A 13372-nucleotide genomic window follows, 5' to 3' on the forward strand; every position below is an offset into this window, starting at 1 on the left:
TGATACATTTTGTTTTAATAATTTAATTTCATATCATAAGCGTCAACGGGAAAAGATGATGCATTAAATAGCTTTGTTTGTAGTTTCTATTTGACATCCATACTGCTGTAATTATGTAACATCTGTACGAAATATGGTTATAGCTTTGTTTTGTTTCACAATGCAATCCTTTGCGAAACCATCACAGAACATTGGATTTTATAAGCGAAAGTCCAAACAGACAATGCCACATTTGGGAATAACCCTCAAAGTGATTTTTAGGGATAAAATTAACTTTTTGTCCGCTGCAGTGAAACTATAAGAGTACCTTTAAGTAATTCTACTTTACAAAGATGCATTCTTTGTCCATAGTTGTATCTTCAAGTAGTGTGTATTCTATTCAGCAATGAATTTCCAATCTTCATCCTGATGTAGGGATGATCAAGAACTACGTTATGTAATAGGAATGTTTAAATAATTTCGATCTATTTTAAGATTGCAAAGTAGGATCTTGTCTGTAACCTTTTGGCTATGACCTCGTCATGTGGTGTTTACTGCAGTTATTGCGGAAGCCTACTCACACAAGTAGAGCTTGCCGCTAAATTGAGCTTTCCTGCTATTCATCTACTCGTGTTCACGGGTCGTGGGCGGACAATGTGCCCCGAGATGGCGCAGATTAAACACCGTCACTACTCAGCCAGTCTGGCAAGCTTACCGCAGCAACAGCAGCAGCAGCAGCCAGAAAGACCTGCTCACTGCACAAGCTGAGCTGTCTTCCAAGATCTGAGGAAGCGTCTCGAAATAGAAGCTAAACCCGAGTCACGCGGGAATCAAGTCGGCACACAATAAGTGTATAAGTCAGAACAGGTAATAAATTCCAGGTCTGGAGTCTTCCCGTGACTGCACTAGAAGCAACTGTACCCCAGATCAAGATTTATTGTGGTTTTTCTCAACAAAGTATATACGAATGAAGTTTATTCGGTTCTTCCTTTGGTTGAGCTCAATATATCTACCATGTATGTAATTATGAAGAGAACAGCGGTAGTCGAGGTTAGAATATTTGTTCCATGTTTGGAAACTTACTGCAAGAAAAGAAAGGCGTTGCGAGAGAGGGAAACTATCATTACGATCCCATCCGATAATCTGTAGACCAATCGATTATTGCTTTGTAAGTCATGATATGAATAAATATTCACGACATCAAAACTTTGATTCGCTCCAGTTTTATCATAGTTATATGGAGTTGGTAAAATGAACAGGATGAAAGATACATTGCTAGGAATAAAACAGAGTATCACTCTGATTGACGAATTGAATTTAAATTTAACAGTCACATGTTTGTTCATATCTTGTTTGATAACCGAATCATGTTGTCAGATCTCACTTATATTCGCAGTTTTGAAAAAATGCTCGAAACCAATTTCATTAAACAGAGATAAACCTTTGCAAACAGTTTTAAAAAAATTCCACATCGGCGCCTTTCTCTCGTAATATCTGTCGCCCCGCCCAGAATTTCTTTACGATACTCTTGTTTCCTGCTCAACTTTTAACCCCCTTTCTTTTTTTTTTAAAGTATTTGAACTTTTGACCTTAATCATTCTAATCCTAAAATTTCCTCCGAATTTTTAAAATCGGAATAAAGATCATGGATACCGCCAATAGCGCTTGAGCTTTCCTTCCAAATCTATGACAGAAAGCAGGTCAAACAGAGTTAGCAGTGTTCCCTAATAGATAATCATTAGCTCACGATACTCAATTTAGTTCATTAAATGCAGACATCCTCATGTATGACCTCCCAGTACGCCGAGCATCGAAAATGCCATCTATTACTTAATTATTTTATGTCGCATGGCCCCTTCCTCATTTCCTTTAAATGTTAAAAATAAGGTTTGTCTTTGTAGATGTCACTTTTTTGAAAAATATTCACATTGCAACAAATTTTCATCATCAAACCTTTGAGACGATGTTTATGGCCAATGACGATTTCACAAAATATTTTTTTTAACATGTTAAGTTGACTCTTAACTAGTTAAATACAGTACTAAATATCAATAAAAACACTTAATGTAAAATCATGCACCCACAATATAAATGTGTTATATGCCACGAAACTAACCTTTCTTTGTATCCAATGAAGGCATTCATTCCCAACTAGTTTAATATTTTAGCTTGAAAAGATATAATTAATCTTATAGGATGTCAGCTGCATGATTACGTTAGATATCTAAAATTTGGAAAGAAAAAAAAGAAACACCTCAAACGGTCTTGTATTTAATGAAAATCGAGCGTTCTCTCGTGATTACAACCACCGAACACCATCATCCGTTTCTTCCGAGATTACATCAGTGGCACTATCACAAAAGATCCCATCATTTTTTCATTAAACTATAAAAAAATGTACTTCCCAAGCCCCCTCCCCCTCCCAAAGATTGACTCAACTGCAAACTGACTCACATGGTTAATCTACCGTTGTTTTTACTATGTGTCAGGTTTACCCGTTGAGTGCTAAAGGTCCCAATGGGACATCTACTCTCCTTGATCTTGATTTTCAATTTTGGGGGGATTATTTCTTGAGTTGAATACTAATATTTCCCAGTAAGATAAGGTGTGTTTGAGGTGGTTCAACTTGACGCAATCTCAGCTTACACCTTTCAGATAGGAAGTTGTCGCAGTAATCCATGTTTCTTCGACTCTAGTTTTCTTTTGGTCAAGGTCTTTAAATAAAGTGTTAGAAAAGACAGGGAAAAGGATTTAGTACTGCATGTGCGTTGTAATTAGCAAGCTTTTCATGTCTAACGTTTATGTCTTTAGGAAATTATTTTATTTACAGGTATTAACTAGCGGACATCACCGAACTTGTTACCAACAATACATGTCAATGACGCTAGTATGTCTTTCTTTTGATACCTATGATTTGAAATGCACGGTCGGTTTTCTGGTGGCATCATCTTCCGCTCCTACACATCAAAGGGAGAGTGTTCAGAATGTGTGTTTGTGTGTGTGGGGGGGGGGGCGGGATATCGAACGTAAACAGCCATGAAGTAATTGTTATTTTCACCCGCAGATTAACATTTTGCATCGTTTCTTAGCAATGCCATTAATCTAAGACCATCACTCTGGGACGTGCAGGCTTTCGAAGACAAGCCCTGCCCACGGATGAAAGGAAAACAACAAATTATGTTTGCGGGGACTTTCTTATGAGTCACGAGAAAATGACGTTGGTGCACGTCCATAAAACCCAGACCAGGGTCGCCGGATTTATAAAGCCCTCGCTATGGCAGCAACCTAGAGCTTGGTCTCACCATTTGTTCTATTTGTTGTGCGCCCTTGGCAACAGGCAAAACGATTTATTTAGCGGTTGTGCTTTCTTCCTGAACCGTCTCTCGTAAAGGCTGCTACTGCGGTAGTCTATCATTATGTGCATGGACATGAGGGATCTGGGGTCCGTTGCAGAAAGAGTTGCGTTTAAACGCAAGTCAAAAAATCAGTCGCAAGTTCCAAATGCGCGCTGTTGATTGGTTGAAAATCAAGTTGCGCATGATTTTTAGAGTTGCGATTGATTGCAACTCTTTCTGCAACGGGCCCATGACTCGGCATGGTTGCTTCGAATGAGGCGGTCTTCTTTGTAACCTTATATGGACATGCTGACAAGTGAAGACTCAAAGTCAGCATCAACTCACAATGCTGCAGCCACATCAACGAAACCGACTCCAGGCCGATCAAAGGTCTTACGTTCTAAAGAATGGCATGTCCTCCGTCGTTTTGGAGTCGATTTCGTTGGTATGACTAGGGGTAAGGTTAGAGTTTAATTACGCGCGCATAAAGCATTTTTTTGTGTGTGTCTGTTGAACGATAGTTGTGGGATTTGTATTATCATTTATCAGTCAGTCTTATTCTGGTGTCCAGCGATGACATTGTTTTTGGTTGATTAAAAAACATAACTTAAAACTGTGACTTGACTGAAAACATTTCTACTTGCCATAAACGAAACGAAATCTCGGAGACAGATCAGCAGGAGATGGATAATGATATTGGCACAGGCAATTTGCTAACTAGACACAGGAAATTAGATCGAGCAAATATAGGCAACATTCGTTTTTTGTTCCCGAAAGAGAAATACCTGGATTGAACTCAAAGTTGGGGGTGATCAGTTGCGGTTAGGGAAATGATCATTTTTAGAAACATACAAATCGCCTCTTCCCAGTGCCAACTTTTTTGCGAACGTAATAAGTGGTTGATGTTGTGCGCACTAGACGAGTTTTCACGGGGTTAGTTATAGTGCTCTTTGAGTTCCTACTAAACAAATGAAATTAGTTCAATGTAGGCCTACATAAAGAGTATTATTTAAGCCTAGGCAAAACGCGACCTTATTGCGGGCTCTTTTTAGCGCTTTTTGCGAAGGTTTTCCAAGAGCGCATGTTTTGCGTTCTTTTTCGCATTAAATAGCACTGTTGGACTTTGCATTCTTTGGTCATTCACGTCCGTGCAAAACCTTCACCAAACATTTCGTGTGCCCTTTGAAAACCATGCTTCTGATAACGGTTTCTTTTGAGATCAGAAAAGGGAGACATCAGTGTATGTGTAGGACAATGTGATAGAAAGTACAAGGGGTTAGTGTATAATGGAATAAATCATGAAGAATTAGGGGTACCCGACTGAGGCACCCTGTATGACTGGTCGATATAGAAAGGTGCCAGAGAATCTTCTCTTGTCTATGTTGCGTCATGTTGTTCGGATTAAAAGTCTCATCAACCACGTTTCCTCGCCTTTTCAGCAGCACTGATTGGGATTAGATGATCACTTAAAGACTGTCTTGTGGTGGGAAAGGCGGGGGAGCTTTACAGGGGACTCAATTACGTGTGCAGATGACACTCGAGTGGTTTCACAAGTGTATGTTACAATATTGCAATTAGTCACAGATACTCTAAGATGGTGTTCTGACACACCAGCATTGCATGAAGCAAAGAACTCTAGAAGATTGGTCTTTTCCATTTTTGGACCTATTCCAAATTCCGATTGTCTACTCATCAACAAAGTTTATCCCTAGGCCGAGCTGGCTACTATGATGAGTCTACATCCGCTTGAAACAAATTCCCTTTTAGAATGTTTTGGGAATCAAGATGAAAGCTTTCAAGAAATTGCTTCGTAAGGAACTATCCTACTCTTGACATGTAAATAACCCCATTACTTTGTGGGGAGTAGATGCTTCTTTTTCTCGAAGACGTCGTTCATCGTTCGTTAGCAAGAATTTCCGGAAAGATGAACTTTTAAAAATCTGAAGGGACGAATTGATTCCCTCCTACGCATGTTCACCGCTGTCTTATTTCTTTTCTTTTTTTTACCAGGGGCCCGTAACACAAAGCTTAGCAGTGATTGTAGAACATTTTTCTACGATTGATTCCATTGACTAGAATGTACAATCAGTCGTGAAAATCAAGTGTAGGATTAATCGCTGACCTTTGTGTTACGGGACCCAGAAAATGTGACTTCTTCATCCAAAAATATGATCATTTATCCGGGTAGTAACAATCATTTTACAACTCCATCGTCGGCACTATATGGGTAGACATAATGCAAACAAAATAGGCCTCACGAGAAAATATGCGTTGGAAGGGAACTTCCACGTCGAATGAGAAGATTTGATAAAGACGAAATCATCCTGAAATAAGAAAGGGTTTAAAACATTAAGCTAAAGTTTTTTTTTTTTAGAACAGATCACTTACGCGCTAAAAAAATGAAGATTCGTTTTATCTGTCCATTTGCTGGTAGGTCCATGATCTGTCTAAGGATGATTCATTCCAGAGCAGAATGTCTAAATACACCGCATCATACTGGTGAGAGTGGTTTGATTCAAGAGTTTGAGACCAAAAGTGGATGCTTGTAAGATGGATTTTTTTCATTTAAATCTGACGGTGTCAACAAGTGCATTAATAACTTCGGCGAATTATCTGGAGAGTGATCAATGAAAGAATTAGTCAGCGATTATCACTTACTGATTCTAGTTACTTCTCACAGATGTCAGTTAAAATCACATACTATGTTTCATGGAATGCTCCCCTGAATACCATGATGTGGATACCACCGCCCATCTACCGTTGTTATAAAATTTGTGAAAGATATATTGGTTCTGACTAAATCCCTTTGGTCCATTTACAGTCTATTTTCTCTGGTCTATTAGGGGAATTACTTGCTTCTTAATCGGAGATTGATTTTACAGTCCTTGTTAATGTTATCAGTACTGCCAGGACGAGGTGTTTCACAAAGAACTCTGTACCGGTGACCATTCCTTAACAGTTATGCCAACAAAACGTTGGTGTGTATCATCTGCCACAAGAAAATATCATCAGTCATTTATAAAGTCGCTCGTAACTAACGAACAACTTTATGAAACATCCACCAGCTCTCTAAAACGCCAACTAATACAGGCTTTTCCTCTTGTCTTCAGTGTTTGTTCAAAGTTTTCTGTCCAATTTAACATTGTCGCGAATCCTTGAAAGCGTGAAGGGTGCGAGCTACGCACCACCTAGTCCCATCTCTCAGCGCCAAACTGTGCTTTCTCCCGGGCCAGCTCAAAGACAGTGAGAAAAAAAAAGAATTGTAAGAAACCCAATCTTAAGATTCTCTCCCGGGCCAGTGAGGGAGGGCTGTTATCAGTGTTAAGCGTGACTCACATCATGGCGTCACATCGCTGGCGCCAGAACGCTCTATGTGTGAAAAGTCATTTCTGAAGTGATGTGCAGTTCTGCAGATGCAAAAGGACTGGCATACAACAAGTCATTGCTGCAGTCATATTATCATGATAACGTGAGAGAAGTGAAAACCAATGTGATACGACAAGTATACATTTGATGAAGTGATAAAAATGTAAAATACAGAGCAATTATGCATTTTTATGTTTATGTTCATGTTAATAGGGAAAGAGTGAGAGAGAAGTTGCACACACATAAATATATCCAAATCCACCAAATAGCGTTAGGTAATTTAACGAATTTATTCAAATTTAATGGACACTGGTTGTTTCCTAACCCATTTAAATTTTAAACGATTACCTTACCTGGGTGGAAAGTGGAATCTCCGTATTAACTTGGCAGAAAGGACAGAAACATCTAACATGATACGAATGTAAAGGGAGTCTTTACGCATTAGTAAAAAATGTAGAATATCAAATGGCTATTTGGCACTGGTTTTCGGTACCTACGATGTTCTTGCTCTCAAAATCCAGGTGTGATCCTGGCTAGATTGACATGCGCTAGTTAAAGACTTCCCATTAGTAATGGCCACAAAGCGTCTCACAGATAAAAACCCACCTTGAAATATATCGATTTTCGCTGACTAACTAAATCATAAAGGAGGTTAACTTGTTGATAACTCGAGCGAAGGCTTCTTTCAGATCCTCTCAGGATTTGTGGACACGGTTGATGAAAACCTTTGAAAATAAATGACGCCAGACACTTCTCATTCTTTAAAAAAATCACAAGTGGACACCAATGTACGTTCCTAACAACATACGTGACATTGCTCTTCGTAGAAGTAGTTAGGTAAAGCCAGTTTGCCCAACGAGGATCCCTGATGTTAAAAAGCCACTTTTATGTTCACATGGGAGAATCTAACATTTTTGGTTTAAAAAAAAAGACTGGCCTTCGATAACACAAAGCTTAGCAATCATCGCACAACATTTGTTTTAACGAATGAATGCATTGATTAAAATGTACAATCAATCGTGAAAATCAAGCTTACGATTAATTGCCAGACTTTAACTTTAACGCATTTTCTTTCTTTACTGTATTTTACAGACCACCGATCAGAAGAAATGTTTGGGGGTGCTGACAAGGACCGTAAGAAGGGCCACCAGAACGGGCATGCTAGCCCGGTCAGCAATGGACCCAGCTCTCCTATGAGCCCAGCTGCACAAATACTCAACTTCGAGAACGGTAGGTACAAACAAACACAATACCAGGACATGGGCGGACCTCGGATTGAAGAGAGAGAGAGAGAGAGGGGGGGGGGGCACTTTCGTCTGAAAAGAAATAACAAGCTCCCCTCCCCTAAAAATGGTTCTCACCATTCAAGAAGATAGTTTTCCTGTTAAAAGATTTTTTGTTAAAACATACGCCAGTGACGGCCAGTCCATAGAAGACCAAACCTTGGGGTGTTAAACTGACACCATTAAGACTGAAGGAAAGACCAAAAAATGTGAAAATAAGAACGAACGGTGTTGTAATACCACCCATAGGTTTTTAACTAATAACAAGATATTCAAATCGTTGTAAAATGACTGTTGTGTTTCTCTTAGTACACCAAGCATTACCACAATTTTAGCAGGCTATTGTAGCCTCCAAAATGTAAAATTTTGGTTTGTTACCGACTTAATAAAAATTGATTTCATGACTTTTGGTACGAGAACCGTTATACGCAAAGACTGTTGCCATTTCTAAATTGACAGAGGTTGGAGAGACACCACAACAGCGTGTGCAGTTCTTGTTGGGTGGCGAAGGAGAAAATCAGAAAGAGACACCACCAGTCTACTCGGAAATGGAGGAATTGTTTTATGACAAAGAGGGTCGATTACTGGAATGGAAAGAAACGGCGAGGTGAGGTTCTGTTACGACAATCTCAGTTAAAAAAAAGGTGCCACGGTATGCTCACAGTGTGTTCATAGCGTGTTAACAGTATCAAACAGTGTGGTCAGTGTGTTCCACAATATGTACATATATTATAAAGTGTATTCACAGGGTCCCACGATGTGTCCACAGTGTATTCATGATGTGTTCACAGGGTCTCACAATATGTTCACATTGTGTTCGTAGTGTGTTAAAAGGGTTCCATTGCTGACAGTTTTGAAATCATCATCATTTATATTGAATTAGAGTCTTTTATTAGTGTGAACCATAATCATATAGTCCAATATGTGGACACATTGTTAAATTTGAGCATCTTTTAGTGTGTTAATCACATACTCGTTGTGATGAAGTCACAAATATACGTTTTGTAACATTTATTCATATCAAAATATTATAAGAAATCTCTAAAATTCTATCTTCATTATCCCTTTCCGATACCTCCTCGTATCTTCCCTGTTCCTCCCCGCCATCTCTCTCTCTTTTACGATCTGATAGATGGGTGAAATACGAAGAGAATGTCGACCACGGCGCCGGTAGATGGAGCAAACCTCACGTTGCCACCCTGTCCCTTCACAGTCTCTTCGAACTCCGGAAGTTCATCAGAAATGGTGGAGTCCAACTCAACATGGAGGCTGAGGATCTCGAGCAAATCATTGGTAAGTTTTTTTTTTTCAAATAGATAACTATAGGTTGCTTTTCGAAAGTCTTTGGTAGGGAAAAACGACGATAATTTCAGATGAAAAATCCACCTGCGCATGGCCAGTCCCAAAGAAAGTAGAAGCGACCATGCGCAGATCGATATTGGTCTAACTTTCCGTACCCGACCTTTTTTCTATCCGTGATATTTTACAAAGAGTCCGTTTAGTTTCAGAATTTGAACGAAAATGATGGGCATATAGACCTATCTATGGGCATGGATCCATTTAGGGAACTTCGATTTTCAGGTGTCAAGCAAAGTAAATCACGTCCAGGGGCGTCGATCCGTTTTTCAGATTGGGGGGCAAAATCATTAACGTCCAAAGGCGCTAGATCGTACAAGACACCCACATATACACACGCACCCACACACACACATATATACATATATATATATATAGAGAGAGAGAGACACGTATCTCACCAACAAGTTAATGCGAGCGCGAAGCGCGAGCTGATTTTTTTTAAAGTATATTGGCAGGAAAAGCGTGCCTGTTTAGAACTGTTTGTAGTAACTCATGAGGAGGATACATATCTCACTACACAGATAGTACGAGTGCCGAGAGTGAGCTAAAATTTCTTGATATTCTGACCTGAAAGCTTGATATTTTAAGCATTTTTGGTACCAATGATTAAGATTGGTATCTAAAAGAAGAATAGATGCGAGCGCGAAGCGCGAGCTGAAAATTTTGATTTTTCGATCTGAAAAAAATGACAGTTTAATGGACGTTTTTGATAAAGAACAAGATATATATCCAAGAAAAGATGAATGCAAATCGAAGCAGGAGTTCTTTTGAGGCTTTAAAGTGAAAACGGGACATTTGCATTCACCTATTTAATCATGAGAAGTATGGGTTTTTGCTACAGAAATGATGCGAGCGCGAAGCGCGAGCTGAAAATTTTTATATTCCAATCAGAAAAGCGGGATTTTGATCACGATTTTAAATAAAGAACGAGTTGTGTATCTCAATCTCGCTTGCTGAACATTACAATCTTGTTTTTTTGCCATATCCGGAATTATTGGGGGGGCAAAATGATATGTTTGCCCCCCAATATTTTCATTGGTGGGGCGATCGCCCCCCCTGCCCCCCCAGGATCGACGCCTCTGATCACGTCTTCAGGAGACCGTACCAGGTCTTAGTTTTTAGGGCAAAGGCATTTTTCAAAAGGGGCTGGGCGGATATTCAGATTGCAGTATAAGTGATCCGAGGGTCTAGTGACAAAAAGGAGACTAGGTATCAGATAAATCTTACATAAAAACACATTTTCAATGGTCTCCCTTGTTTCCTTTCATATTTAGGTGTGTTAATTTATATCCGCTTGAATCTATCACCGCTTTTCGTTGTCCTTTTGGTTACTTAGATCTTGCACTGGACCATCTGGTAGCCACAAACGTGCTGGAGGAGGACCAGCGAATCATCGCCCGTGAGGCCCTCCTTACCCGCCATCGTCATCACAAACAGAAGAAGAAGAAGGAGCCTGAAAACAAAGCCTACAATAAAGGAAGAAGGAAAAGCAGCATGTTCCCCGGTATGGACCGCAGCATGTCCGATATTGGCCGCAGTCAGTCCACAGGAAACAACACAGTCAGCATGGAACAAGGTACGTGAAGCGGTTGCGTGGCGACTAACGCGACACGATTACCGCATTGTTAGCGCAGCAGTCAACGTGAGGAGAAAAACAATCTGTGTATATTTTTAAGTCTCAATTGAATAAAATATTTGTAATTGGATATATACGAAAAAAAGTAGAATAAGATGAAACAATGTGATTTAGTTCAAATTTACATGTACTCTAAACACAATATCTTTAAAATTTTTTTCGAGGTTTTATTGATTTCAAATGCTGTAATGTAACTTCTTTTTAGGTTATTGAGATATTTCTGGGTCATTTGGTCAGTTATATTCAGTAAGTGTTATGGTGAATGGTGGGGTACTAACTTATCGTTTTTGGTATGTTTGGTATTATTTGTAGAGGCACAAATGAAGGAAGGAGAGATGAGGAAAAACTCGAGCGCAAATGCTTTGACGAAAATGCCCGAAGGTGCCCGAACAGAGAGCAGAGGGTCTGTCGGAAGGGTCGGCACATCGGAGAGTCTAGACCAGAAGGAGAAAGAAGTTAAAAATGAGAAGGTAAGCCATTTTGGTTGCTTCATTGTCTCTTGATATCTATCAAATTGATAAGAAATTTATTGAAATGCTTTTTCCGAAATCAATTTCTCCAACCTATCCCCTCTTCTATATATTTTTTGTCAGTAATACAATATCTACTGTTATAATTACTGTATCAATTTAACTTGCATACTCTAGCCAAAAGACAACATATTTCTCTACTGCAACCGAAAGCAAATAACGTCTTAGGGGTGACAAAAAAGAGACGACTCGCTCTTATTTTATGAAGCGGGTTATCCTCTCAATATGAAAACACTATCGTTGATGTTGATATATATTTAAAATGATTGATAAAATTAGAACTGACCGAGGAGAAGATTTTCCCATTAAAAATCCATCGGAATTATTCACTTCGAGATCTTTTTTTTTCTTTCATAGAAAGATTTTATTCAGAAATCAAACACGAAAGCAATTCAATTTACAAAAGAATCATGAAGCGAACATGTTTACAACAACTGTACATGCGTACTATTATCTAATGATATGACAAAATTATGATGTTTTTGACTGAGAACCCTTCAAATTCACAATAGCGTTTCAATACGCTCTTAAAAGAGCTAAAACACAACCGATTACCTTACAACTTCGAGATCTTGCTCCTCTTTCATTAATGCTGAATTCCATGACTGGGATGGCTTGTCGGTTACGTCTTGTGAAACACTGAACAAAATCGTACTGCATGAAAAAAGCCCGCTAAATCGTACTATATTCGCATTATTATAGTTTGTGTCTATGTAGGAAGATGTACGATATGGATAATACGATAATTCTTGGGGGTTGCTGGGTCGTCGTAAACTAAATATGACAGAAGCATTATTTCCTTTTGTTCTCCGTCCAGGCCAAATTCCTTCGAAAGATCCCGGCCGGTGCCGAGGCCTCCAATGTACTCGTGGGCGAGGTCGACTTCGTTGAGAAGCCCATGGTCGCCTTCATCCGCCTTGCCGAGGGTAAAATCCTCTCCGAGATCACCGAGGTGCCCATCCCGACCCGCTTCGTCTTCCTCCTGTTAGGACCCCCTACAGAGGATAAGAAGAAATACCGTGAAATCGGCCGTTGCATGGCAACCCTTATGACAGACGATGTAAGTTATCATTAAAATGAAATTTAAAGACCCCGAAACATACAGATTTTCGAACAATGAATCTGATTGGGTAAAAACTGGTGCCATGAACAATGTGTAAATGCGACAATGATCTTGATTGGTTATTTCCAATTCTTGAGTTGAATTTGAAAACCTGATACTATCTGCAGTAGATATGAAATGATCGAACAAAATGTTATTATTTGAATGTCTTCTTTAATACAGGTCTTCCACGAAGTAGCTTACAAAGCAAGAGATAGGGAAGATCTATTAGCCGGTCTTGATGAGTTCTTAGAACAGGTCACTGTACTACCCCCAGGTGAGTCAAATCAATTAACTAATTAATCAATGATAATCAAAATAATAATAGCGATAATAATTATAGTAATAATAATATTTGAAACACCCAGACAAACGAGACAACCTGATTAAATGAAACTTCAAACAAAAACTAATAAATGAAATAATTTTTAATTAGGTACGTGGGATCCTAATATCCGTATCGAACCCCCCAAGCAGACGCTATCATCTGAAATGAGAAGACAATCTCAGCACTTCATCCATCCCAGTGACGCAATCAAGGAAGAAGATGATGACAAATTTGATCTTGCCAGAACAGGAAGGTTAGTTGTCGGATTAGCGAACCATTTACGATAAAGTAGAGTTCAGAGGACAGCTGGGTGTGTCATGAAACTGTTTGTAATTTAAAAATGACTTCACGAACGACTGGTGACCCAGGGGAGTGTTTCATAATTCTGTTCGGGAGTTAAGAGCGACTTTAAGAACGACTGGTGAACCTTTCTTACGCGCTAAACCAATGCCAA

At 39.3% G+C, this 13372-nt stretch overlaps 1 protein-coding gene across 5 annotated transcripts in view; it reads left to right on the forward strand.

Moving 5' to 3' along the window:
- LOC121420025 (sodium-driven chloride bicarbonate exchanger-like) overlaps positions 1-13372 on the forward strand; it is a 54824-nt gene that overhangs the window by 29530 nt on the left and 11922 nt on the right. For all 5 annotated transcript variants that reach the window (XM_041614566.1, XM_041614569.1, XM_041614551.1 and 2 more), the window contains 8 exons: positions 7773-7910; positions 8423-8570; positions 9096-9256; positions 10659-10898; positions 11271-11428; positions 12306-12548; positions 12774-12867; positions 13027-13171. In XM_041614566.1, the coding sequence (XP_041470500.1) occupies positions 7773-7910; positions 8423-8570; positions 9096-9256; positions 10659-10898; positions 11271-11428; positions 12306-12548; positions 12774-12867; positions 13027-13171 (1327 nt within the window). The remainder of the gene's footprint in view (positions 1-7772; positions 7911-8422; positions 8571-9095; positions 9257-10658; positions 10899-11270; positions 11429-12305; positions 12549-12773; positions 12868-13026; positions 13172-13372) is intronic.

The sequence above is a fragment of the Lytechinus variegatus genome, chromosome 1, assembly GCF_018143015.1.
Source record: "Lytechinus variegatus isolate NC3 chromosome 1, Lvar_3.0, whole genome shotgun sequence".
Taxonomy (NCBI): domain Eukaryota; kingdom Metazoa; phylum Echinodermata; class Echinoidea; order Temnopleuroida; family Toxopneustidae; genus Lytechinus; species Lytechinus variegatus.